At 38.6% G+C, this 23,087-nt stretch overlaps 2 protein-coding genes across 3 annotated transcripts; both read right to left on the bottom strand.

Moving 5' to 3' along the window:
• Positions 1 to 1,153: 1,153 nt before the first annotated feature.
• Positions 1,154 to 18,430, bottom strand: jdp2a (Jun dimerization protein 2a). Of its 2 annotated transcripts, none has more exons than XM_053633419.1 (4): positions 5,648 to 5,730; positions 5,012 to 5,229; positions 4,309 to 4,413; positions 1,154 to 4,183 (listed from the first exon to the last, which is right to left on the bottom strand). In XM_053633419.1, the coding sequence occupies exons 2-4, from the start codon at positions 5,204 to 5,206 to the stop codon at positions 3,998 to 4,000; spliced, it is 486 nt and encodes a 161-aa protein (XP_053489394.1). In that variant the 5' UTR covers positions 5,207 to 5,229; positions 5,648 to 5,730; the 3' UTR covers positions 1,154 to 3,997. The 2 variants fall into 2 exon arrangements, with proteins under 2 accessions (XP_053489394.1, XP_053489393.1); XM_053633418.1 differs by lacking the exon at positions 5,648 to 5,730 and adding an exon at positions 17,989 to 18,430 and having other exon boundaries at positions 1,156 to 4,183.
• A 904-nt stretch (positions 18,431 to 19,334) lies between these two features.
• Positions 19,335 to 21,784, bottom strand: fosaa (v-fos FBJ murine osteosarcoma viral oncogene homolog Aa). The gene is made up of 4 exons (XM_053632883.1): positions 21,701 to 21,784; positions 20,773 to 20,982; positions 20,354 to 20,461; positions 19,335 to 20,247 (listed from the first exon to the last, which is right to left on the bottom strand). The coding sequence occupies exons 1-4, from the start codon at positions 21,782 to 21,784 to the stop codon at positions 19,576 to 19,578; spliced, it is 1,074 nt and encodes a 357-aa protein (XP_053488858.1). The 3' UTR covers positions 19,335 to 19,575.
• Positions 21,785 to 23,087: the final 1,303 nt, after the last annotated feature.

Below are 23,087 nucleotides of genomic sequence, written 5' to 3'. Positions count from 1 at the left end.
AGATCCCTGTTCTTTAAATGAAACAATGTGCTCACTCACACCTGATTGTCATCCCATTGATTGAAAACACTTTACTCTAATTTCACCTTCAAATTAAACTACTAATCCTAGCAGTTCACATACTTTTGCCACTCACAGACATGTAATATAGGATTATTTTCCTCAATAAATTAATGACTAAGTGTAATATTTTCATCTCATTTGTTTAATTGGGTTCTCTTTATCTACTTTTAGGACTTGTGTGAAAATCTGATGATGTTTTAATTCATATTTATACAGATATATAGAAAATTCTAAAGGGTTCGCAAACTTTCAAGCACCACTGTATATGCTTCATTATTTCCTGAAGATTAGTGCATGTATTAATTCATCATTAAGAAAGCATAAGTATTTATTATTTATTTGTGGAACTTATAAAGTGTTACCAATATTTATTTATTTTTACATGCAAAGCAAAAATACTCAGTACTGACTAAAATAACATTAATAATTTGACCTATTTAATGGAAACATGTTCCTTTTCTTTGGTGTATCTTTCCTTGTTAATTTTGTACCTATAGTGTATAACTTTGACTAAAAATGTCAAGGTGTAGCTTAAAGCTTTACTCTAAAAACTAATTCCTGTGCAGTTGTGCACCTTAAATCATAAAGGTGCACCATATCCATTTCCCAGTAAAAGATACATCTTAAATTTTTCCTTTAGGGTACCACCCCAATGACAAGTAAACGTATATGTTAGTACTATTTTTTCCTGAGCATGTACAGCAACGTACAAGAAAAACACAATTAAAACACATCCCAAATATGCATACCAAATATGCCTAATTTCCTCAGCATGCAAAAATGACATACAATGTGCAATGATTTCTTTGCTGAAGGAGATTCACAGCAAAATCCTTAAAGTTAGTAAAGAGTTGGAATCAAGTGAAGGCTATGCGACTCACTGCAGTGTCAATTCTACGTTATATGTATGCCGATATATGTACACATGTGGGAATAGCTAGATGTATTCCATGGGAAATGGCAAATGGGAAATGCAAAGTAAGTATGACTTGTTACTCCGGGACCATTATTAACACCAGAACCTGTGCTGTGGCAGCTGATGCTGAATATGTTGATTATTGTTTATTCTCCTCACAAGTCCATAAACTTCATCATGGATTCTATATATGCTTGTTCCTCATTCTTGCCTGACAGAACTTGTTACATGCAGAAGGCCAAAGTGCACTTTTCTGTTAGTCTGGTTAAATGAATCATTCGCTGTCCCTCGGTGACAGCCCAATAAATCAGATATCATATCATATGAACACGTTTATGATCCAGCTGGAGCCTAAAGAGTGGATTTCGTTTCATTTTGCTGGGTCATTTCAAGCAGAAGTACTCAATCAATTAAAAGGGCAGAAGGTGTTGATTAATTTTCTATAACAAGAGTTCTGACAATAGTGCCCGCTGTAAGGCAAATCACAGGTTTATATTAATGTGCATATTCTAAGAATCAAATTAGCCAATCTAATAAAAAAGTCTAATACGTGGACTGAAAAATGTATTGTCATTTAACAAGGAAGAATTATAATTGTTGCAATAGTGAAACCTTCTGTAAGGACATGCTTAATAAACATGTATGGAAGGAGGCGCAGGAGTGAGCAATTTGTAACAGTCAAACTGCATTTTTTTTTTATCTTATGAACTTCAGGAAGGAGAGAAAAAATAAGGTGTGGGAACAACTCTTTGAAGTTCCAGTCATGTAAATGATAACAGTAACTAGCTTTACACAACAATAAATATAAACATGAACGCATAAAAAAAACTGACGTGTTGTTCTTTAATTAATGAAAAAATGTCATTGTGAGCAAGCCGCTGTGATATAAGAGGAATAAAACACACCAGGACGTGCTGTTATAGGAAAATAATCAACTTCAAGAAGGTACATTGCATCATATTGGGCCAGATCACCCCAACCTGTCACTGATCGTTTTCTTAGAACAGCACGTCCTGTCGTGCTTTAATCCTTAGTGAAAACAGCTGATGGTGCAACAGTGGCTCTCCTAGATTTTAAACACACAATCTTCTGGGAGTGAGTCATGAAGAGATGTAACTTTTGGCCACTGCAGAGGAGGATTCTTTAGAAACTAGTAGGCTTTCGAGAATCATGATCACGTCCTGTCACAGCTCCTCTGTTTACATGTGAACACATTTTTCTGTAAATCGATCTGCATCAGTCAATCGTTTCCTTTGAACAAAATCATGTGGTTGCAATGATGTTTAGTATTGTTGCAATATTTAACTTGTTTTCATAGTCAAAGGAGGAATGACTCACAATGACCACAAATGCAGACAGTATGTGAACCACTAGATGTTCCCAAGGGACAGATTATCAGATTAACAGACAATTATCATTGAACAGATAACAACACTGAGAGTAACGATGACATTTAAATTATATTACAGTATGGCAAGGTTGCAAGAAGAACTTATTTAGAAAGCTTGAGACATTAAGCACCGTGAGGAACTCTTTGTTCTAAATGTGCAGAGGAGTTCATTCATTTCCATATCTGTAGTGTTCTTTGTATGATGACCATGTAGACGTTCTTCTGCATGCTCTGGAACACACTCACCAGCTGTGCGGTTGTGGCAGTAAAAGCAGGTTGATATTTTGCATGGCCCACTGTGGTAATGAAGTAGACAAGAGCTAAAGTTAAGTACAAAGCAGTTACACATGCCAGCTTAATCCGTAATGAACAATTCTTTTCAGATGGATTCTTGCATCTCGTACATTCCTCAGTTCAGCCTTGAGTTCAGTTGTGCATCATTTCTGTTTCCATACCATCTCTTACTGTGGTCAACACTCCCATGATGCTGTTAGAACTGCACCAGAATCATGGCATAAATATAATTACCTTTGCCACATAGTCAAATGCACAGTCTTCATCCATGTATGATTTGTGCAAATGCATCAGAAACTCTCAGAATAAATTAGTTTTAGTTTTTTTAATTACATTACATTTGAGATTCTGGGAAATTAGCAATATCCTTCAGCTGATGCTTTCAACTCAAAGCTGAACTCTCCATAGCTACTTAATACTTGGTTTCTTGTTAAGGGTACAAGTGGCCATCAACTGGTATAGCTTTTTAGTTCATCCATAATAATATCAGAATATGCTGAACCATATTTTGAAGGAAAAAAAAATTAAACAAAAAACATGGTTGAACAATTTAAACTGCACAGAAGGTATCAAACAGTTGAAGAGGAACTGATTTAATAATTAAGGACTGTAGAATATACTCCCCAAATACATAGTGTATATTGTTTGCATTTCTTCACAGCCATTAAACATAATGAGTAAGTCACAGAAAAAGGGGTTATATAACTATCTGTTATATAGCAGTAATATAAAAATGTATCACATCTAGTGATAACAGTCCATATAATGTAATGTACATGAAGTATAAAAAATCAGAAAAAATATATATATATAAATTGTAGGTAACTATAAGAACAAGATGTAAACAGTCCATATACTGTATATGTGCATACATGACGCCTGCGTCTTAAAAAAAGAAAGAAAGAAAGAATGAAAGAAAAAGCAATTTCATGAGGCAAATCATGACCAAAACACTGATCTCACATGATACCTTGAGGAAGTGCATTTTGTTTTTGCTATCTGTTACAAACTGTCTTGTTAGCCTGGCTGCATTAAGATAAAAACTCGAGGCACAGAATTACCTCAAACAGGAGGAAGAAGAAGAAGGAAAAAAAAAAAGTACTAAAAACTTGTAACCGTCAGCACATCGCCCAATCTGATTGGGACATGTATGCGTGGGTGAGACAAGGGTTCCACAAGGCTCAAAAACTCCAAGCATATGGGTTGGAGTGCTTCACTCATTCAACCTTAAATGTCCAAGAGTTTAGAGCTAAGTGCTTCTAGCTAGCTGTATGGAAGCTAACCTGTAAACAGTAAGTGTGGAAAAGCACCACTCTGAGTCTCTGCACTTTTCCTCATTTGGACTCTAGCTGTTCCAGGAGTGGGTTAGCCTCGCTCTCGGGGGTTTTCACGCTGTCTGTCCTCACGATGCACGTCGGCCGGTGACGGTTAAGCATGAGGATAAGCTGCTGGCGCTCGTGCTTCAGCTCCTCGATTTGCGCTTTCAGCTCAGAGTTCATCATCTCCAACCTCTCGGACTCCTGAGGCCACAGTTTCAGGATGATTATTGATTTTGTAGTGCTGATGTTTACATCTAATACACTGTCTACTTGTTGACATGCAGGGTGCTGTATTGTAATAATTTAGGCTAAAAGAGAAAACCCACCCTTTGTAGATATTCTGTTCGCTCTTTCTTTTTGTTTCGACATCGTGCTGCTGCCACTTTGTTTTTTTCTCGCCTTCTCTTCCTCCTCTCCTCCTCCTCATCTTTCTAAATGAGGTACCAACATCTACATTAGTTCATTAGGTCCAATGGGTATTTACAGAGTCACAAGACCAAGTGAATGTTCTTAAATCTATCTTTGCTTTCTGGTTAAATGCAGTTGGGAAGGCACTATGAACAATTACCTCCTATGATGCAAAGTTAATAGAGATTGCTGGACAACTCTTTCCATATGTCTGATATTCTGACTAGGCCTTTATTCAGATGACAAAGAGGAGCATTGTGTCTTCTGTATCAGACTTCAGTCATGTAATTACTGACTGCCCACTAGATGGACTCATTGTTCTTTGTAGATATAAAAATGCAATTCATAAACTTTGTACATATTCACTGTGCAGTACTGATACTCAAGAGAACAACAACAGATCAAATATTCTTTGTAACTTCAAACTGATATTCTATATTTAAATAATAATAAAGGAATCTAACATTTCATGTAAGAGTTGCAAATAAAATTGCCCTAGTATGCTTACAATTTTAATACAATTTAGTAGTTCCAACAGTCAGATGCATCATGTGGTTTCAAGCTAAATTTGCTGTGTTAACACTAAGTCCACTTGGTAAACAAACTAATTTAATGCTTCACCTCAGCTTTAATAGGAAGATGGTGCTTGCTCAGCTTGCCCAGGAGGTGCAGCGGAGACAGCATGGCTCCTAGACTGCACAGGTCGGCGTATTTTAACTGGTCCGTGAGCGTCGTGGCAGAGATCCCAGCCAGCGGGCCCAGGCTGGGTAAAGAGCCTGCCGTCACCGAAGGGTCAGGGATCTGTCCGGGCATCATGGCATACACGCCCTTCACCACAGCTAGAACACACACCATGAGAGGAATTGGAGATCATTTTCACTTAAGTACTTAATCTCTATGGAGACAAAACAGACTGCTGCAAAGCAGAGTGTGGCCTTTCTGTAAAACCTTGGTTGTTAAATAATCCAGAAAAGATTACATGAATGATGCAACCTTAATTTATAGCGTATGGTTGTACTGTAAACATGCATTCCTTGCAACCTTTTTCTAATAATACGGGTGAGTTCTTAAACCATTGCACCCCAACTTAACATATCCTTGACTGAAAAAGTGGCGTGTCTAAACCCCAGTGCATGCATGTTCAACAAAACACAGACTTCACAAACACAACACATTATAAACAACCAGTCCATCATCATTACCAGTCAATAACCAAGTAAAATCACACATGCACATGTATTAGTCATTTGCAATTACCTTTCCCCTGCTCCTTTTTTCTTCCTGCTACTCCATGCCACACAAACAATATATGTTTCACAAGCTCCCTCTCCACCCTTCCATAGCATACTCCCATTTACAGCCGCCTTGGCAAGACTCGCTCCAGAGTCAGGCTGAAAGGCACACACAAAAGTAGTCCCAGACACATTCCCCTTTATCCCGTAGAGAGAAGAAGAGCGTGAGCCAGCCAAAGCCCGCCTGCTGCCCGCTTTCCCCCTACGCCGGCCTGCTCACCGCTCTCTGTGTCAGAACACTGGAATGTGGCCACAGAGGAACAGCACAATGTCATCGGCCTCCACCACTGGCTTGCTCCAAAAATCTTTTTCAAAGAAACACCCACTTTTAACAAGACTCTAGGCTGGAAATGAAGACTACGATGGAATTCAAGAGCTCATTTTGTGTCTGCAGTGGACGCTGGCTACATAACGGTTTCTGCACCTGACAATGAAAAAGGAAGAAAACGTCTAATTTCTAAGCTACAGGGGATTTTTCCCCACGTAATGGCAGTTTCTCAAACCGATAAAAGAACCCATAACTGTTTAATGCCAAAGTTAAGACATTCTAAGCATGTAGGAAAGTGGACACAATTAAGATTTTGCAGTGATAACAAGAAAGTGCAAGACACAGAAGTCATGATTTCTGTTAAAACATAAGGAATGCAGAAAGACCATGAGTCTTAAGCGCTGCTTTTTCAGGACATTTGCAATAGTGTTTAGCCTGCTTTACCAAACCATATCCAATTTATAAAAGGGCTTTATTATTAGTTCATAAGCTAAATCATATCAAGGGAAATAAAATACTGCAATAAAATATGCTGCATATTTAACATCAACTCCATAACCTGCTATTGAGCAGACAAACTGTGAGACATGAAATTCTCTTGTAATTATTTGTACACTTATTTTTAAAATACATTTGTGTAGTAGACACAATAAGTAATAAATCAATCAAAAGAACACGCATTGCAGTTACAAAACTACTATTAAATGTAATCCTCATCTGAAAGTATTAGAACAGCAAGGCCATTTCTGCTGTTTTTGCTATACAATGAAGGCATTCACGTTTGAGGTCAAAAGACTAATATGAGACTATAATTTCCTGATATTTGCATCTACATCTGTGAAGACCAGAGAGCTGTCTATGGTAGAAAAGCAAGCCATTTTTAAGATGAGAAAAGAGGGAAAATTATTCAGACTCCGCACAAGCACTGGGCGTTGCCAATACAACAAACTGGAATGTCCTGAAAAAGAAAGAAACCACTGGTGTACTAACAACCAGACATCAAACAGGTTGGCCAAAGAAAGCAACATCAGTTGATGAGAGAAACACTGTGAGCGCTGTTAAGAAAAACCCAAAAACAAGTCAGTGACATCACCAACAACCTCCACAGGGGAGGGGTGAAGGTATCGCAATCCACCGTTCGAAGAAGATTTCGAGAACAGAAATATAGAGGCCATACCATAAGATGCAAATCACTCATCAGCAGTAAGAAACAGAAGGCCAGATTCACAAAGAAATATGGAGATGAGCCACAAAAGTTCTAAAACCAAGACTAACTAGTGATGGAAAGGCCAAACTGTTGAGAAAGAAAGGATCTGCTCATGATCCAAACATGAGCTCATTGCTCATGCATGGTGGAGGTAGTGTCATGGCTTGGGATTGCAGGGTTGCTTCTGGAACAGGCTCAATAATCTTTATTGATGATGTAACTCATGATGGTAGCAGCAGAATGAATTCAGAAGTCTGCAGAAACATTGTGTCTGCCAATTTACAGAGAAATTCATCCAACCTAACTGGGAGGAACTTCATCATGCAGCAAGAGAATGCTTTAAACCCAAAACACTGCCAACTCAACAAAGGAATTTATCAGGGGGGAAAAAAGTGGAAGGTTTTAGACTGACCAAATCAATCACCAGACCTTAACCCAGAAGAATACACCAAATTGGTGACGTCAGTTGGTCGCTGACTTTACGCAGTTATTGTAAGCAAGAGACATGCAACTATATATTAAGTGCTATTTACTTTAAGACTATCTGTTCTAATACTTTTGCTTAAAAATGGTGTGGTGTGCCACCAAAGGTGCCATGTTCTAAGCTGTTTAACACATCTAGATGTAAATATCAGGAAATGAAAGCTGAAATTCTGATCCATCGTCTTATATTCATCTTTTGATCTGAAACCCAAATGTCTTCAGTGTATAGCAAAAGCAAAAGAATTGGCCTTGCAGTTCCAATACTTTCAGAAGAGACTGTAGCTTAAGATGAGTATAAAGCACCTATACATGCTCCATCTTAGCGATACCATTACGGAGAGCTGTTTCCTGAGTGAAACCCACTCAAATCTCCATCCTTGAAACTTGGTGTATGTTTCCAAATAAAACTCCATGTGGGCCAGCCAGGACAAGCATGTATTCAAGCGATGACAGCATGATTAATTTGGAAAAATAAATGGAATACAACACTGTTCTCTTTGTTTAGATTTTCACCAGAAAGTCCTATAGAGCACTCTGAGCACTATACTGAGCAACCCAAAATATGATCAGATATGACACAAGCTGGATTAAGATACAGATCTGCTATTGAAAGCATCTTTCAAGATGCAATGAAATACATGTATATACCATGACAATAACTTAAAAAATTTCAAAGCTTCATGTAAGTCTCATAACACTTACCACTAGTAGAGACAGGTGCATCCAAGGACCTGGATGCAGGTTAAACAAGAACATAACTGCTATGGAAAGCCACATTCAATGAACAAAGCATGATTTTAGACCGGGGTGGGAAAAATTGCACATTTGGTAGAACAGTGCTGATTAGAGTGTATTCTGCTACAAATTCCTTGGAAATAAAACAAATACTTCACATGTGGAAGTTATTCTACTCCTAACAGCAATGTTGTAAGGAAAGTGAAACAATAAAAATAAAGGAAGCTGTTAATAGGTCATTGACATTATCGATGTGCGAAACATTTACTGGCAGAAGCTGCTTTTTTTTGTTGAGTGTAGTAAATAATTGATTTTACTTAGATGAGAAAAATATATTATCTCTCAAACTGATTTAAGCACAACAGACTGAACATACGCAGCTACCCAGATGCTTATCATCATTATGTTACTCTGACCAAGTGAATGTTTACTTTACTGGTTTAAAAAAAAAAAAATCAATGGCAGCAATGCACATATGTGCAATACGTGTGTGCAAAAAAGGTGGAACGTGAGATTGGAAATTTCAGATCCTGCTGGTGTGGGTCTGTGCCAGATTCCACCACTTCAGCATTGATGCAGACAAAGGCTACTTGATTAATAATTCCCCATAGTGTAAATTCTTCAGTGTGCGTCGAAAGTGCACAGATAGTCCAACTTGCTTGAAGAACCTACTGAAATCTTTCTGTTGGGAGATCGCATTTCTTGAAATGCAATTAAGGGATGCTGTAGCTCATCAGTCTAAACGTCCTTTTTTGTGAGGATAAACTCAATTGTGCTCATAATATCACCACCAGAATATTAGTCCACTTCCAGAACTCTCACTTGATCCTCATTAACCCACTGTTTAGTAGGGTTTATTGTGTAATATAATGACTCTATCAGTATCATTATTTAAAGCCGAAGTGTGATTTAAAAAAACAACAACATTCTTTTAAAAGTACGATACAAGTATACACCTGGGAACACTGGAAAAACCCAGATGTAGAAATTCCAGCTCTGTCAGCATGGTCTGTGGATTCTTGCTCTGACAGCATGTTCTGTCATAATGCTCTGCGAGTTCTTGCTCTGACGGTTCGTAATTGGTCTCAAATAAAGATCTGCACAGGACTGTTTTGATAAATCCCATTACTTTTGTACCTTAGAATTTAGTTGCTTCTATTTCCCAAATACAAACAAACCAGTACTTTTAACCACCACAACTCTGACCAGGCAGTTACTAAAGATGAATGAAGAAATGATGTGAATGCATCGCACACCGATACACATTCATGGTCTTTGTTTGTCTTTGAGCTTTATATAGTGCACTTCCTGTTCGTATATATGTATTCAAATTTGTTCAGAACATGGTATCTGCTCATTCTGAATGACATATTTGTATTCAGTTACATCCCTATTGTTTATATGCTCCCAGTTTTTCATTAGCTCATTGTAACCTGTTGCCTTCTTTTAATTGAAGTTATGAGCCTGTATATCCTGTTTGTTTTTTCAGGATTTTGATACTTCTGGATTTTTACTAATTGACGCCTTTTGCCTATTCCTCTTGTTTTGACTGCTGATTCTTTGACTGTTTGGTTCTGACCCTTTTGCTTACTTTTACAAGGACTACAATCATACCCTATATTTTATTCAAAATAAACTCTGCTGTTGGACACTCTCACTCTCACTGTCCTAGGCAACCCATACAATCCAAACCCATGACTGAATAGTCCTGAACATTTTGTTCCTCAACAAACTGGTTGTGCATTGGGTGTCCTGCAGCAGGAACAATATATTTTGCTGCAAGGACAATATTTAAGGGCTGGATATTTTTTTTTAGTTTTTTTTTTTTTTTTTTTTTTTTTTTAAAAGCAGTGATACCTTCAGTTCATATCCTATATCTCTCAGACAGCAATGTTATCAGGAGAGATTTTAAATCCATTGTTTCATGGTGAGAGGTTACTCTACAGGGCAATTCTCAGCCTACTGTCTAACTAAATATGATGGTTTCTTCTGCAAGTGTGTTATTTTATTTGCTTTTTCATGAAAAGCAACATGTCTGACAATGAAGCAGTAACACTTCCCTATGACATGAATGCACAGAATGCCAGTGAAGAGTTAGCACAGATGGAGTCTGCACACTCAACACAAGATACAGAGAGAAAAACGTCCCCAGTGTAAAAATCAACTGTTGATGCTAGTCGGGACCTCGTGGTGAAAATATGGAAAATTCCAGGGCATGCCTTCAGACAGTGAATGTATTTCTTGCTGAAGCTGAGAACTCGTTTTACAGCATTTGAAACACTGGCAATGATGGAGGGACAACCAACGGAAAAGAACATCTTACCTGCAGCTTCAACAAATGGCAATGACTAGTTTCTGGACAGAATAGCCATCTTCTTATAAGTGTTCTACCAAAAAAAAAAAAAAACTGTCCATATTATTCTGATTGAAAATGGTCACTGCAAAACTACAGTACCATTAGATAGAGGGTGGCGTGTTTAGGTCTCACTGTGAAAATGCTATCTACAAAAACCACCATTCCACTGTAAGGAAGACCAGTAGGATGCCCCCTAGTCATTTTCATTTGACATTTTGGGGCAGCACAATAGCTTTCCATTTTTGCACTATGAGCTATGACTCTGACTAGATGTATCCAATTAACTGGCTAGTTGTTCAAAAGATGTTCCTCACAAGCAGTCTGCTAATGTCTAGTGGACACTGCATGACTTTAACAAGCCCAGAAGTGTTTTATTGCTTACATTTACAAACCAATACAACCCTTTCTAAACAAGCAATGATGTACCTTACAGCATTTGGAAGATGCCCTTATCCAGCTGAGCAATTGAATGTTAAGGGACTTGCTCAAGGGTCCAGCAGTGGCAGGTTGGTGGTGCTAGGATTTGAACTCATGACCTTCCAATCAGAAGTTCAACGACTTAACCACTGAACTACCACTTCCCTCGCAATTGCTTACTCTAATGCACACAGTGCATGATCCTGCAACGCTCACACTTGGAGAGATCCCCAACAAAGAGCGTCTGATCCCAGCACATTGTCCCTAAATGCAGGAAACATTCAATCACATTCCATGCGGTAGGTGATTGCAGAAACAATATTTTTTTATTCTGGAGATTGGAGAAGAGATATTGTCTGACATCATATAAGTATCTGTTCTCCTGCCAGAACTCCGCTCCATAAACTGGGTTCACAGAGAATAATTGCTATTGCTGTGGTTGCCCCCACATGTCCCCCAAAAGCTTTCTTTTGAATTGGTTGTGGGTCATCACACTTCTTACTACTTGTTGTATGTGTGCTCAGACTATAAATTTTATCACTGATTTGGAAAATGTTTGGGTGTCTGCAACAGAGTAAATCACAACAGGAAGACAAGCAACTGACCTAAAGTGTTGTCACAAAGCCAGAAATGTCTGTGAGAGGACAATCAGAATGAAAGTCATGTTCTGTATGCTAGATATAATCAGAGGAATGCTTGTCAGCAGAAAGTGATGTGCCAGATATTCATTACCTGCAATAAATCTTGCATGAAACATATAAACACAATTAGTGTGTATTCTACATATTAGGTTTCCATAAATGCAACTAATACTCCACCTATCGTTTAATATTATAGTGCTGCATTTAAATGATTTAATAGCATTTAGCAATTATTAATTTTTAATTATGACTTATGGATTTTTTTTTAAATAACCAAAAAAGAACACACAAAAATTGCATTTAATTAAAAAACAACAATATTTAATATTTACTCTGAAAACGTGTTTTTCTTTCTTTATCTTTTTGTTGCTTTTTTATGTTCTGAAAACAACAAAAAGATAATTAAGTTCAGATTGACTATTCTCTAAAATGACAGGCTTATTTGATCCCTCTTAAACTCTTATTAGTTAGTACTGCTGGGAAACAACTACAGCATGAGTAAATGCTAAAAAAGAAACCAACTTGCCATTCTGACTGTACAATACACTGCCACAGTCCTATTCACTTTTCCTGTTCCATGGTGAGATCAGACCACACTATACCGCTGTACAATGTTCACATTCAAGCTATGGTGGATAATACCATCAAGTGGCTTAAAATTAACTGCTATCTAAGGGGAAAATATCCCAGATCAGCACATTTTTCTTCCAGCTACACAGACCTATTCAGCAGAATCTCTTCCATTCTGACACACAGTCACATCCCATCTAACATATAAGTAAATATAATGTTTCCAAAGGCCACATAAATATAAGGTTCTCAGGATGATTGTTTAAGATTCAATTATCCTCAGTCAACATGAAAATTATATTTGAAAATATGAAAAAGACTAAATAAACACTGTTATTCATAATAAATAAAAGTACAAAAAAAAGTAGGCAGTAGGTCTGAGAATCAGTTTCAGTTCTGAAAACTTATGCACGGCAACATGAGGTCAAGAAAATCTGTAAGCAATGAAAGTGCACTTCTTCTCATTGCATAACAACATCTATAATGCTACATAATGACAATGACCTTTATAGCTTCAAGAAACTTCAGTTAATCAACCACCCTCAGTGTCACAGCATGATGCACCAAATAGTGGGGGTTTATAGCAACAAAATTCCATACAAATAATTATGAGTGTTATATATAAACACTCCTATAATTATATGAAACAAAACAAAAGCAAATATATTAATACAGCGTGAACGTTCCAACTATACCGCAAAACCTTAACGTTTACTTTGTAAATAGCTCTGTCTGTTTTTATCACTCAGATTTAAGGGGAAAATCCACTTAATGTTGTAATCTTCAATATTGTCCAAGCATAATTTTGCTTGACTTGACTTTTGACGTTAAACATCTTTCATCGGCATGATGGTCCATTTTCATTTTGGTTTTCCTACATTACTCATAGTGCTGTTTGACTACCTGCTGATAGTGGAGCCAGTGTGAATTATACTGAATGCGACTTATCTCAGAAGTCAGAAAACACATCGCTCTCGACCACCATGCATTCAAGCTACAAGGTGGGAAAACCCATGGACACCTATTTTCATCTTCTGTTAGCTAGCCAGCTGACTGTGAAGAGTGATACACATTTACCTCCTCAAAACAGCAAACTATATAATCAGTGTTATAGATTAAACAAGCAAATATGTCTGTATGTTGATTGATCTAAAGCGAATACTTCCGTGAATATAGTCCCCTCTGAAAGTATTGGAACAGCAAGGCCAATTCGTTTGTTTTTTGCTATACAATGAATATATTTGTGTTTGAGATCCAAAGATATAAGAATATGAGACGATAGCTCAGAATTTCAGCTCTGATTTTCTGATATGTACATATAAATGTGTTAAACAACTTCGCACCAAGGAGGAATAGTAAATAAAAGTATATAAAGTAAATAACACTTAATATTTGGTTGCATATCCCTTGCTTGCAATAACTGAATCAAGCCAGAAACTCACTGACATCACCAAACAGTTGCATTCTTCTGGATGCTTTTCCAGGCTTATAACACAGCTTCTTTCAGTCTGAAAGTCCTTTGTTGATTTGGCAGTGTGCTTTGGGTCATTGTCTTGGCTGCATGATTAGATTAGCTTGGATGAACTTCTCTGTAAATTGGCAGACAGAATGTTTCTGTAGACTTCTGAATTCATTCTGCCGCTACCATTAGTTAGCTCATTCCACAAGCAGTCACGGCAGCCTAAACCATGACACTACCTCCACCGTGCTCAAAAACTTGAATAAAAAAGCGAGTCTGAAGTTTGCAGGTGATCACTAGGACAAAGACCTAGCCTGTTAGAGGAGTGTTCTCTGGTTAAATGAAACAAATTTAACTGTTTAGCCATAATGATCAGTGCAAAGAACACCATTCCAACAGTGAATATGTTGTGGGGGTGTTTTGCTGGAAAAGGAATGGTATCATGAGGAAGGAGGATTATCTAGAAATACTGAAGCAACATCTCAAGACATGGGCATGTGGGCAGCTGTGGCTCAGGTGGTACAGTGGGTTGTCCACTAATCATAGGGTTGGCGGTTCGATTCCCGGCCCACATGACTCCACATGCCGAAGTGTCCTTGGGCAAGACACCGAACCCCAAATTCCTCCCGATGACAAGTTAGCATCTTGCATGGCATTACCATTGGTGTCTACTATGCGTGTGTGTGAATGGGTGAATGAGAACCAGTGTATAGTGCTTTGGAACCGCTAAGTGCAGACCATTTACGAAGACATCAGCCATAAAGTCACAATTTGGTCTTCTAGCAGGACAAATAATCCTAAGCATAGGCTACCTGTTGTTAAAAAATGGCTTAAAGACAACAGAGTGAAAGTATTGAGTGTGGACATTGAATGTGAATGTTTTTAGCCTAAAACCCTGTTTACACCGGTCCGTTTTTCGCCATGATTTTGTGTGTTCACACCTAGGCGTTAAACACGGGCGACATTCAAAGTGTAAATTCACGCCCTAACAGTAGATGGCACTTATTGAAAAGCAGAAATACCCTGCTACACAAGGTGGCACAGCACAACTTTCCGTTTCTGACACCCACTTATCACTGAGAAGAAGAAGAGAGCCAGTATTTATGTCTTCACACACCGTTCACACAATCTGTGTGAACTCGCTAAAGCACTTATGCACTTTTTGTGATTTGGCCACTGCATAATTAATACTTCTTTAAAGCTAAACCCTTAAAGTTCTCATTTCAAACAATATACTCTTTTTAAATAAGTAATGATTTGAATTATAACAAAGTCACAGCAATAGCATTCACATATTTATGGGAAGACCCACATTATGTTATTTTTTTAATCTAATTTTTTTGGGAGGGGATGGGTATAAGGCAACTATTGTTGTGCTCAAAAATGTTAATGTTCATGCACATTGATGACATGTTAACTAGGAATCTTTTTTGTGGTCAATATGATCATACAATGACGCAATAATGGGGCACTTAGCTATTTGAATAAGAGGTCAAGTATACTTATGTATATATATGCCAGGTGCAAACTAAATACAATGGACTATCAATCAGCGGATTGTCATTTGCAGGGAAGAGACAAAGAAACAAACAAGACTATTTAATGTAGAAAGAAACACTGAAAGAATTAAATGGATCATTTAGAATATATGCTTGCATTTCAGTGTCATCAAAAAAATAGCCACAATGTAAAAAATATAGTATTACTATACTATACACTATACTATACACTTATATAGTATTTAGTGGGTAATTTTGAATCTGGTGCTTTCAAAGGACACCTTGTTTATGTGTGTAGGCAGAAGGATTTATTAGCAGTGAGCATTTTATTTCGGGTCTGTCACTTATGGACTCTCACTAAAATGGTGGGTTCTTGCATCTTCTTCCTCTTCTTTTTCGGCTTCACTTCGTCGGTAAGACAGTTTTGTACATCAGCGCCATGAAGTCATACTTTTATGTAACTTCAGCGGCTCTGGGCACGTGAACAAAAGCACGAATCTCATTGGTCAATGCTGCGCATCTAAAAAAGAAAACGAGCCCCTCGCCGTTAAAAAATTTGACGCTTTGACACCACGCGTTTTACGCCTGGGTGTGAACACTCCCAATGACGGCCACTGGGGCGTTAAACGGACCGTTTTTCACGCTGCGAAAATCGTGCCACTGTGAGCAGGGCTTAAGCGTATGTAAACTTTTGGCCTCAACTCTAACTCTCACTTCAGCCTTACCTAAAGAGAGTGATGCAGCAGCACTTTAGTCCTTTACTCTATCTAGCTCTCTCAGCTCCTCATCTGTAAACTCTGCTCAAATAGAACAGGTTCCAAAGCTTCAACTGTCATGTTAATACCGTCAACCCCGTTGTTTGCCATCTCCTACATGGCTAACTCACCAAGCCAAGTCTCTGCCGTAATTCAGCACAACTGTGTCATACAGCTGCACTGCATTCTGGAATTTTTAGTCAAACGTTTCCTGTCTCCACTACTTCTATGTTAGATTTCTCATTATGACATCAAACATCACTGGAAAATGGTTTAAAATTGTTTCAAATGGCTGACTTTTTTCCCCTCTCCTACTAAATGTCAGTGTAACTGCACTAGCTATGTTGCTCTGTGACATCAGCATGGCAGACAGCGGATAACATCTCACAATAATGACAATACAGCACTGACCATCAAATTAACACCAGAATAAAAATATATATTTCAATATAAACATATTTCAAGTGTTTCAGGGTCGACTGTTCTTTTAATAAACAAATAGCATTCCAGCACAAATTACACTATATGGCCAAAAGTATGTAGACAGCTTACACAACCCATATGTGGACCTTCCTCAAACTGTTGCCACAAAGTTGAAAACACACAATTATATAGGATGTCTTTATATGCTGTAGCATTACAATTTCACATCACTGGAACTAAGGAGGCCAAACCTGTTCCAGCAAGGCAATGTTCCTGTGCACAAAGTGAGCTCCATGAAGACATGGTTTGAGAAGGATGGAGTGGAAGAACTCAAGTGGCCTGTACAAAGCCCTGACCTCCACCCCAATGAACAACTCTGGGATAAACTGGAACACTGACTGCACCTCAGACGTCTTCACCCAACACCGGTGCCTGACCTCACTAATGCTCTTGGGTACAAATCCCCACAGCCACACTTTTAAATCTAGTAGAAATCCTTCCCAGAAGAATGGAGGTTATTATGACAGCGAAGCAGGACTAAATCTGGACCTGGATGTTCAACGAGGATATGAGACTAACTGTTGTATATACAGAAACACAACGACTTCTATTTTTTAACTAATTGAGATTATTCTTCTTTATTCTCCAAAAGACTTGGGATAGTTTGCAAAAAAAAAAAAAAAATTTAAATACCAAATGGACATAATTTATTGTGAGATAATGAACACAAGCTTGAACAGTAGGTAGGTTCAAGCTTTTTGCAGCAGCATTAATAAAGTGTCTCCATGAATTATGGTACAGAGTCATTATTAGCGAGATGTTAAAAACGATATTAAATATACAAAAAAAAAAAAAAAAAAAGAGAGAGATGTCATTTATATAGTAAACATAACAGATACATTTACTTCAAGTTCCAGAGTAACGCCCTGTGTTATGAGTCAGTCTCAAAGCGGAAGTGGGTCGTCAGTAAAACATGTAGCGTGTCTTACATAACACGAAAAGTAACCAGCATGAGCCTAGGCGAAAAACTGAAATAAGTCAGTCAGTCTCGTTGTCATTAGCATTCCTGCTTTCTGTACTATTTACTCTCGCTGTTCCATGGCTCCTGAACTTAGCTATAGAGAGAAAAATCCAGAAAAATTCAAAAGGCACGGTCGTGTGTAATTAGTAGAGATGTGCTCAAAGGGGAATTTGCATAAACGCGCTACAGCGCCACACAATACGGCAAAATACGAGTAGAACAGAAAAGCCGTGAAGGCTAGTTTGCACTCTTTTTGCCCTAGGCTACGTTATAAAATGCAGCAAAACGAGATTGCACACAATGGGGGGGGTGGTTTTAAATAAATAAATAAATAAATAAAAATAATAAATGTCCAGTTTGTCGCTGAAGCGCCGTGTGAGCGTGGCGCCGTGCAAAAGCCCAATCCTCCTCCTCCTCCTCCTCCTCCTCCTATTGCTCCTTCCTGCTAAAGTTCCTAAACTTTGCGGCTTACCTGACTTAGATCCCGCGTTTCCTTGATGTGCCTTCTTCAGGTCAGCTGGGGGTCTCGAGTAGATTTTGAACAGGGGAAAGCGTTGCATCAGCACGTTTATACACTGATCCCTGGCTGGGAGGACTCGGGAATGCGGAACTCTCTGTGCTCCGGCAGCCAGACGTAAGCAGGGATGCAGAAAAAAAACTGTCCTGCACCAAAAAGAAGCAGGGGGCAGAGAGAAGGGGAGAAGTGAGGGAAGTCCTGTTCACTCCACCCCTTAGATACCAGAAAACAAACAACCCACTAACCGTGAACAGCCGGAGAAGAGCTCAGCTAAAAAAATGAAAGCTATCCAAACAGAGGCTAAACCCACAATGAAGGGAACATTTCCACAATGTCTGTGAATCAAACCTGTAATCTTAGCACTACTGACATAGTACTTACAGGCTAGGCTAGCTGATATTTTATTTGTGACATATACTTTTGCATATGGCATATGGTTCTAAACATTTTTTTTGTTTGCATCTAATAAATGGGTGAGATACAGGATTTGATATGAGACCACAGCCAGCAGAGGGTATTGGTGTCTCATTACTGGAAGTATGTTTAATAGGACCGTAGCCCTCAGTAGAGTTGTTAAAACTAAATGAACATTAATCACACATTAATCGCAAATAATTAAACATATCTTCATTTGTTCGACTTCATTAGGCTCTATATCGAGGTGGATCCAAAGTCTATCCCAGGAGCAATGGGTATGAAGGGGAATTTTACATAATTAATCCATCTACCGGCATAGGTGGAGGAAGGAGGAAACCAGAGAACCAGGAGGAAATCCACGCAGACACAGGGAGAACGTGGAGAGCTGAGATGAATAGAAATTAAACCAATACCACATTGCATGAATATTTAATGTGATTATTAATTCATAAGAAATCAGTGCTCATTTAACTCTTTTCATCTGATGCACAAGTCAAAAATTTATAAGGTAGAAAAATAAAGTATCATAAAATACATTTCGATTGATATACCACTGGATGTTTTCATGGAAAACTCTAAACGTTATTAATGATGTCATAACACAGACTGCATGATGACACTGAGGTATGTAAGAACCGTCAAGAATATATACTAAAGCACAACATTGATAAACTATTGCCATCAAAAACACAAAACTGCACAGCCAACAGTGCACAATATAGCTTACAGAAGACCTCACAGAAGATCAAACAGATATAAAACTCTTACATACACACACATTTTATATATATATATATATATATATATATATATATATATATATATATATATATTTCTCTTTTATTTATATATTATGTTATATTAGATCTTTGTGCATGCTTTTCGAATCAGAACATAGTTCATAACTGTCCATAAGATAGGATTTCATAGATTTTTTTTTTCATGCTCTTAGCTACATCAAGAGTATCTGGAAGAGGGTAAACTATAGAACTTTCTTGGTGGCATTACACATTTCATTTCATGGATGCTGCCAGCTTCACATCAATACCACTCTTCTCAGACATCACAACACAGTGATATCTAGTAATTGAGATTGCGAAACCCTCCTTTCTGTTGGATATATGTTTATAATGCCAGAAGTGTAGGGGAGTTTAGAAGATCCACACTGGTGTCAGATTTGGATACCCCACCTTTGCAGCCATCCAGTTCTTCAGTCAGACAGTCCAGCTCGGGACAGGCAAAAGTAAAGATGGACAGGTAGTTGCTGCACGTAGGCGTGGAGGCACTCACCACAGGGGTGCTTAAGGGCTCCAGATCATTGGCCACAGACTTGTACAGGGTTTCCCAGTCTGTGAAGCCTAGGGAACCGTTGAGGTCGATGTCAGGGACTGAGCGTGCTTTTTCCACAGAGATCCTGTCCTCATCCACACTGCCAAGGATATTTTCCAGCAGCTCCTCCTTGACATCCAGTGATGGCTCAAGGTCGCACAAACTGACCTCTGCGCTGGAGCACAGCAGGATGTTAGAGTTGCCTGAGATAGCTGTGGGTGGAACAGAAGGAGTCTCCAAGTCTTGTAGAGAAGGGGTGTCCTGCGCACCATCCTCTGGAAGTTGGCCAGATATCTCTGAAGAAGGGAGAGGTTGTGGCGACTCTGGGAAAATGCTTTCCAGTTCTTCAGGCAGCTGGCATATAGGCTTGTGTGCAGCAAGAACGTACTCAAGTCTTTCTTTTTCTTTTAGAAGATTGGCTATTTCTGCCTGCAAAACTGCTTTGTCTTCTTCCAGCTTGTCTGTTTCCTATGAGAATTGAAGTTAAAAAATTTTTTTTTAAGGATTACTGAACTGCACATGGTGACATTTAAAAAAAAAATTCGATTTGCAATGCATTGACATTTCAGCTTACAGCCTGCAAGGTGTCCGTGAGCTCTCTCCGTCTGTTCCTGCACTTTGCTGCAGCCATTTTATTTCTCTCTCTCCTTATTCTCTTCTTCTCCTCCTCTTCTGGCGTGAGCTGCTCGGCGGGAAAGACAGATTGTAAGTGATTACCATGATGGATCTAACCCATTTCAGCTGTAAGATCTTCCCAAGGCAATACACCTTCAGGAAGAAATACATCTCTCTCCGCATTGCGACTATAAATAGCCTAGGTTATTGTTGTAGACATAACCGTGAAGTGAATTTGAAGTGGATGTGCCTAGGCTCGGAATCATGCCATAGCGCAGGATACTCTCAGGAAGAATGAACACCTGATTAAGTCCAACTCAACAACAGAAAGCAGGCTACAAAATAACAATCAGCGTTAGGGTTCTTGGCCGTGAGTACCTGCTCGACTTTTCCCTTCCTGGCGCTGTTTTTCGCTTTGGCCCCGCTCCTCTTGGCTGCTGTCTCTCCGGTTTCAGGTCTGGTCGCAGACGGGGAAACAGACGTGATGATGGTCGGCTGCACCATCCACTGCAAATCTGGACTGGTGGAGATCGCAGTTACTGTGGGGACAAATGGGGCCGCAGGCGCCTCACCATCCGGCCCTGGGCCCTGCATTCAGTGTAGCAGTGTAGCTACTCATTAATCATAGGTAAAATAGGTATAAAGCGTTTTTTTTTTAATTATTATTATTATTTTCTTTATTGACTTATTGATTTATTTATTAGTACCCTATTGCATGAAGATATTTCATCAACACACTCTTTCTATGATTTAGCCTAGCCATGACGCTGTTACGTGTAAACAGAGGTCTTTCTTTAAGTTGCATGGTGTCCAAAAATAGTCTCCCTGATCAATATTTGACTTTTCCATTGTCGCTGACGTCAGCGCTGACGCAGAGCTGCTGCGGAGTCTCCACACAGAGAACCGCTGCAGAGCCACTTCAACACTGAAGCACGACCAAAACGATTTTTAAAGACAATCCCAAATAATAGCAACAACATACAGTCTCAGCACAATCCAGACGATGCAGGCAGTTAACCAGGCAGTTAATTAACCCTGGGATTAGATGATGGCTGGTTTAAAATGGTTTTAAATTAATAATTAAAATGAAGAGGGGGGGATAAAAAGTGCTTCATCAAGATCTCATTCTGTTTTTAAATAAGTACAATTTTACATTGAGCTTAATTATGCAAATATAGCCCACAGTCTGGATTATTGTTATATTATTTGCACATCAGGATTTCTGCTCTTGCCATTTGACTCAAATGAAGCAGCCTACACCATGATTATATCGTGTTGGTGCTTAATGTTTAGTGATGTTGCCTACCTGTGTGGTCTCCATCAGCTCCCCGGCAGGAGATGCAGAACTGCAGCGTGACACAGACTCCACACTGGCTTTGCTAAGGATCATTTCTCCACGCAGGCACGTTTCCAGAACAACAATAATAATAACCTTAAAAAAAAAGAGTAATAGACCAGGGATCCGCTCTGTCAGCCTTGCTTCTCTGATTCCAGTCGCCCTTTTCCAGGTTTATATATAAACCTGGTCAATGATAAGCCTGCTATACAAGCCCCTCCTATATATTCCTTCTGAATTTTATGAATGAACCGAGGCTGTACCATTTTGGCTGTGGGGAGCATCTTTTCACACTATAGCAATGCACCTGCCTCTACGAACCGATATATACTCTTATAGTTTATTTTAATACCTAACATTATTGGATAACGATCTGCATCAAACGTTACATGTTTTCTGCATAATGCTGTGTAATAGCTAGACCGTGTTGGATCCCCCTGTGAGGGAACATGTGCAAAATGTTCATTCATAAAATACTGATGCACCCCAAGTTCTCTAAAAGCCAACACATATCCACTAAACACAATACAAAATGAATGAAATATGCAATATGGCATATTATGTAGTTAATCCCAATAAAGGCAAACTGATACGAGCATATTTGCTAAAGTTATTTTTAGTTCATTTCCTGGTAACTGAATTATGAATGAGAAATCTGCACTACACAAGGATATGCAATTCATAATCAAATATTTTATAATCTCATAAAGCCTTTAGACACATGAACTGGAGTATTCAGTGTATTTACACAGGGAGGAAACAGTATTAGGCAGCATCCATGCTGCGATGCATCTAATTGCAATTCTGTCCTAGCCTCATAACCTCTGGGATGCCAGGTTTTTCCGTTTAAATTTGGGCTTAATGAAGAGCTGTTCACATCTGGCAGGTAAAAAACCTTTGGAATGAAAATAATGCAAATTAAAAAAGATTTTACCATTTTTACGCGTGTATTTAAGGTTGTAGTTTTGGTATATAATTGCTTTGTTTATAGTTAATTCTACCACACACAGAAGTTCTGAAAGAGTCCAATCTGGCAACCCGGACTCATCCTGTGAATCTTTTCTCTTGCACCCACGTCCTGTAATGACGCAACAGCGTCTAAAGGGAAGTTGGCCATATAAGGACAGTGACGTACTGGGATTCCATTTTTGAGTTCCTAATAAAAGTTTATACACAGGGATGCACCTAAATATTACTGAGGGATATGGGTGAGATAGCTAAGATATAACTATTATTTAATTAGATTATAATCACACTCTGTAGTAGAGGATGTAATAAGTATGTAGGAAGTGTTAAAAAGCAATAATACATGACGCACACGTGGTGATTTTAGCTTTTGGAGGACTTTACGTTCTAT

The sequence above is a fragment of the Ictalurus furcatus genome, chromosome 9, assembly GCF_023375685.1.
Source record: "Ictalurus furcatus strain D&B chromosome 9, Billie_1.0, whole genome shotgun sequence".
In the NCBI taxonomy this organism is placed as follows: Eukaryota; Metazoa; Chordata; class Actinopteri; order Siluriformes; family Ictaluridae; genus Ictalurus; species Ictalurus furcatus.
This window is presented reverse-complemented; position numbering and strand designations above follow the sequence as displayed.

Excerpts from the sequence above, each read along its gene's own strand:
- fosaa (XM_053632883.1), bottom strand. The coding sequence starts at position 21,784 with ATGATCCTTAGCAAAGCCAGTGTGGAGTCTGTGTCACGCTGCAGTTCT. Across the intron at positions 20,462-20,772 it reads GGAAGGGAAAAGTCGAGCAG|CTCACGCCAGAAGAGGAGGA; the intron begins GTACTCACGGCC and ends CCCGCCGAGCAG. Across the intron at positions 20,248-20,353 it reads TCACGGACACCTTGCAGGCT|GAAACAGACAAGCTGGAAGA; the intron begins GTAAGCTGAAAT and ends CAATTCTCATAG.
- jdp2a (XM_053633418.1), bottom strand. The coding sequence starts at position 18,076 with ATGCAACGCTTTCCCCTGTTCAAAATCTACTCGAGACCCCCAGCTGAC. Across the intron at positions 5,230-17,988 it reads AAACGCGGGATCTAAGTCAG|CTGTGGTGAAGGGCGTGTAT; the intron begins GTAAGCCGCAAA and ends TGTGTGTTCTAG. Across the intron at positions 4,184-4,308 it reads GAACAGAATATCTACAAAGG|GAGTCCGAGAGGTTGGAGAT; the intron begins GTGGGTTTTCTC and ends CTGTGGCCTCAG.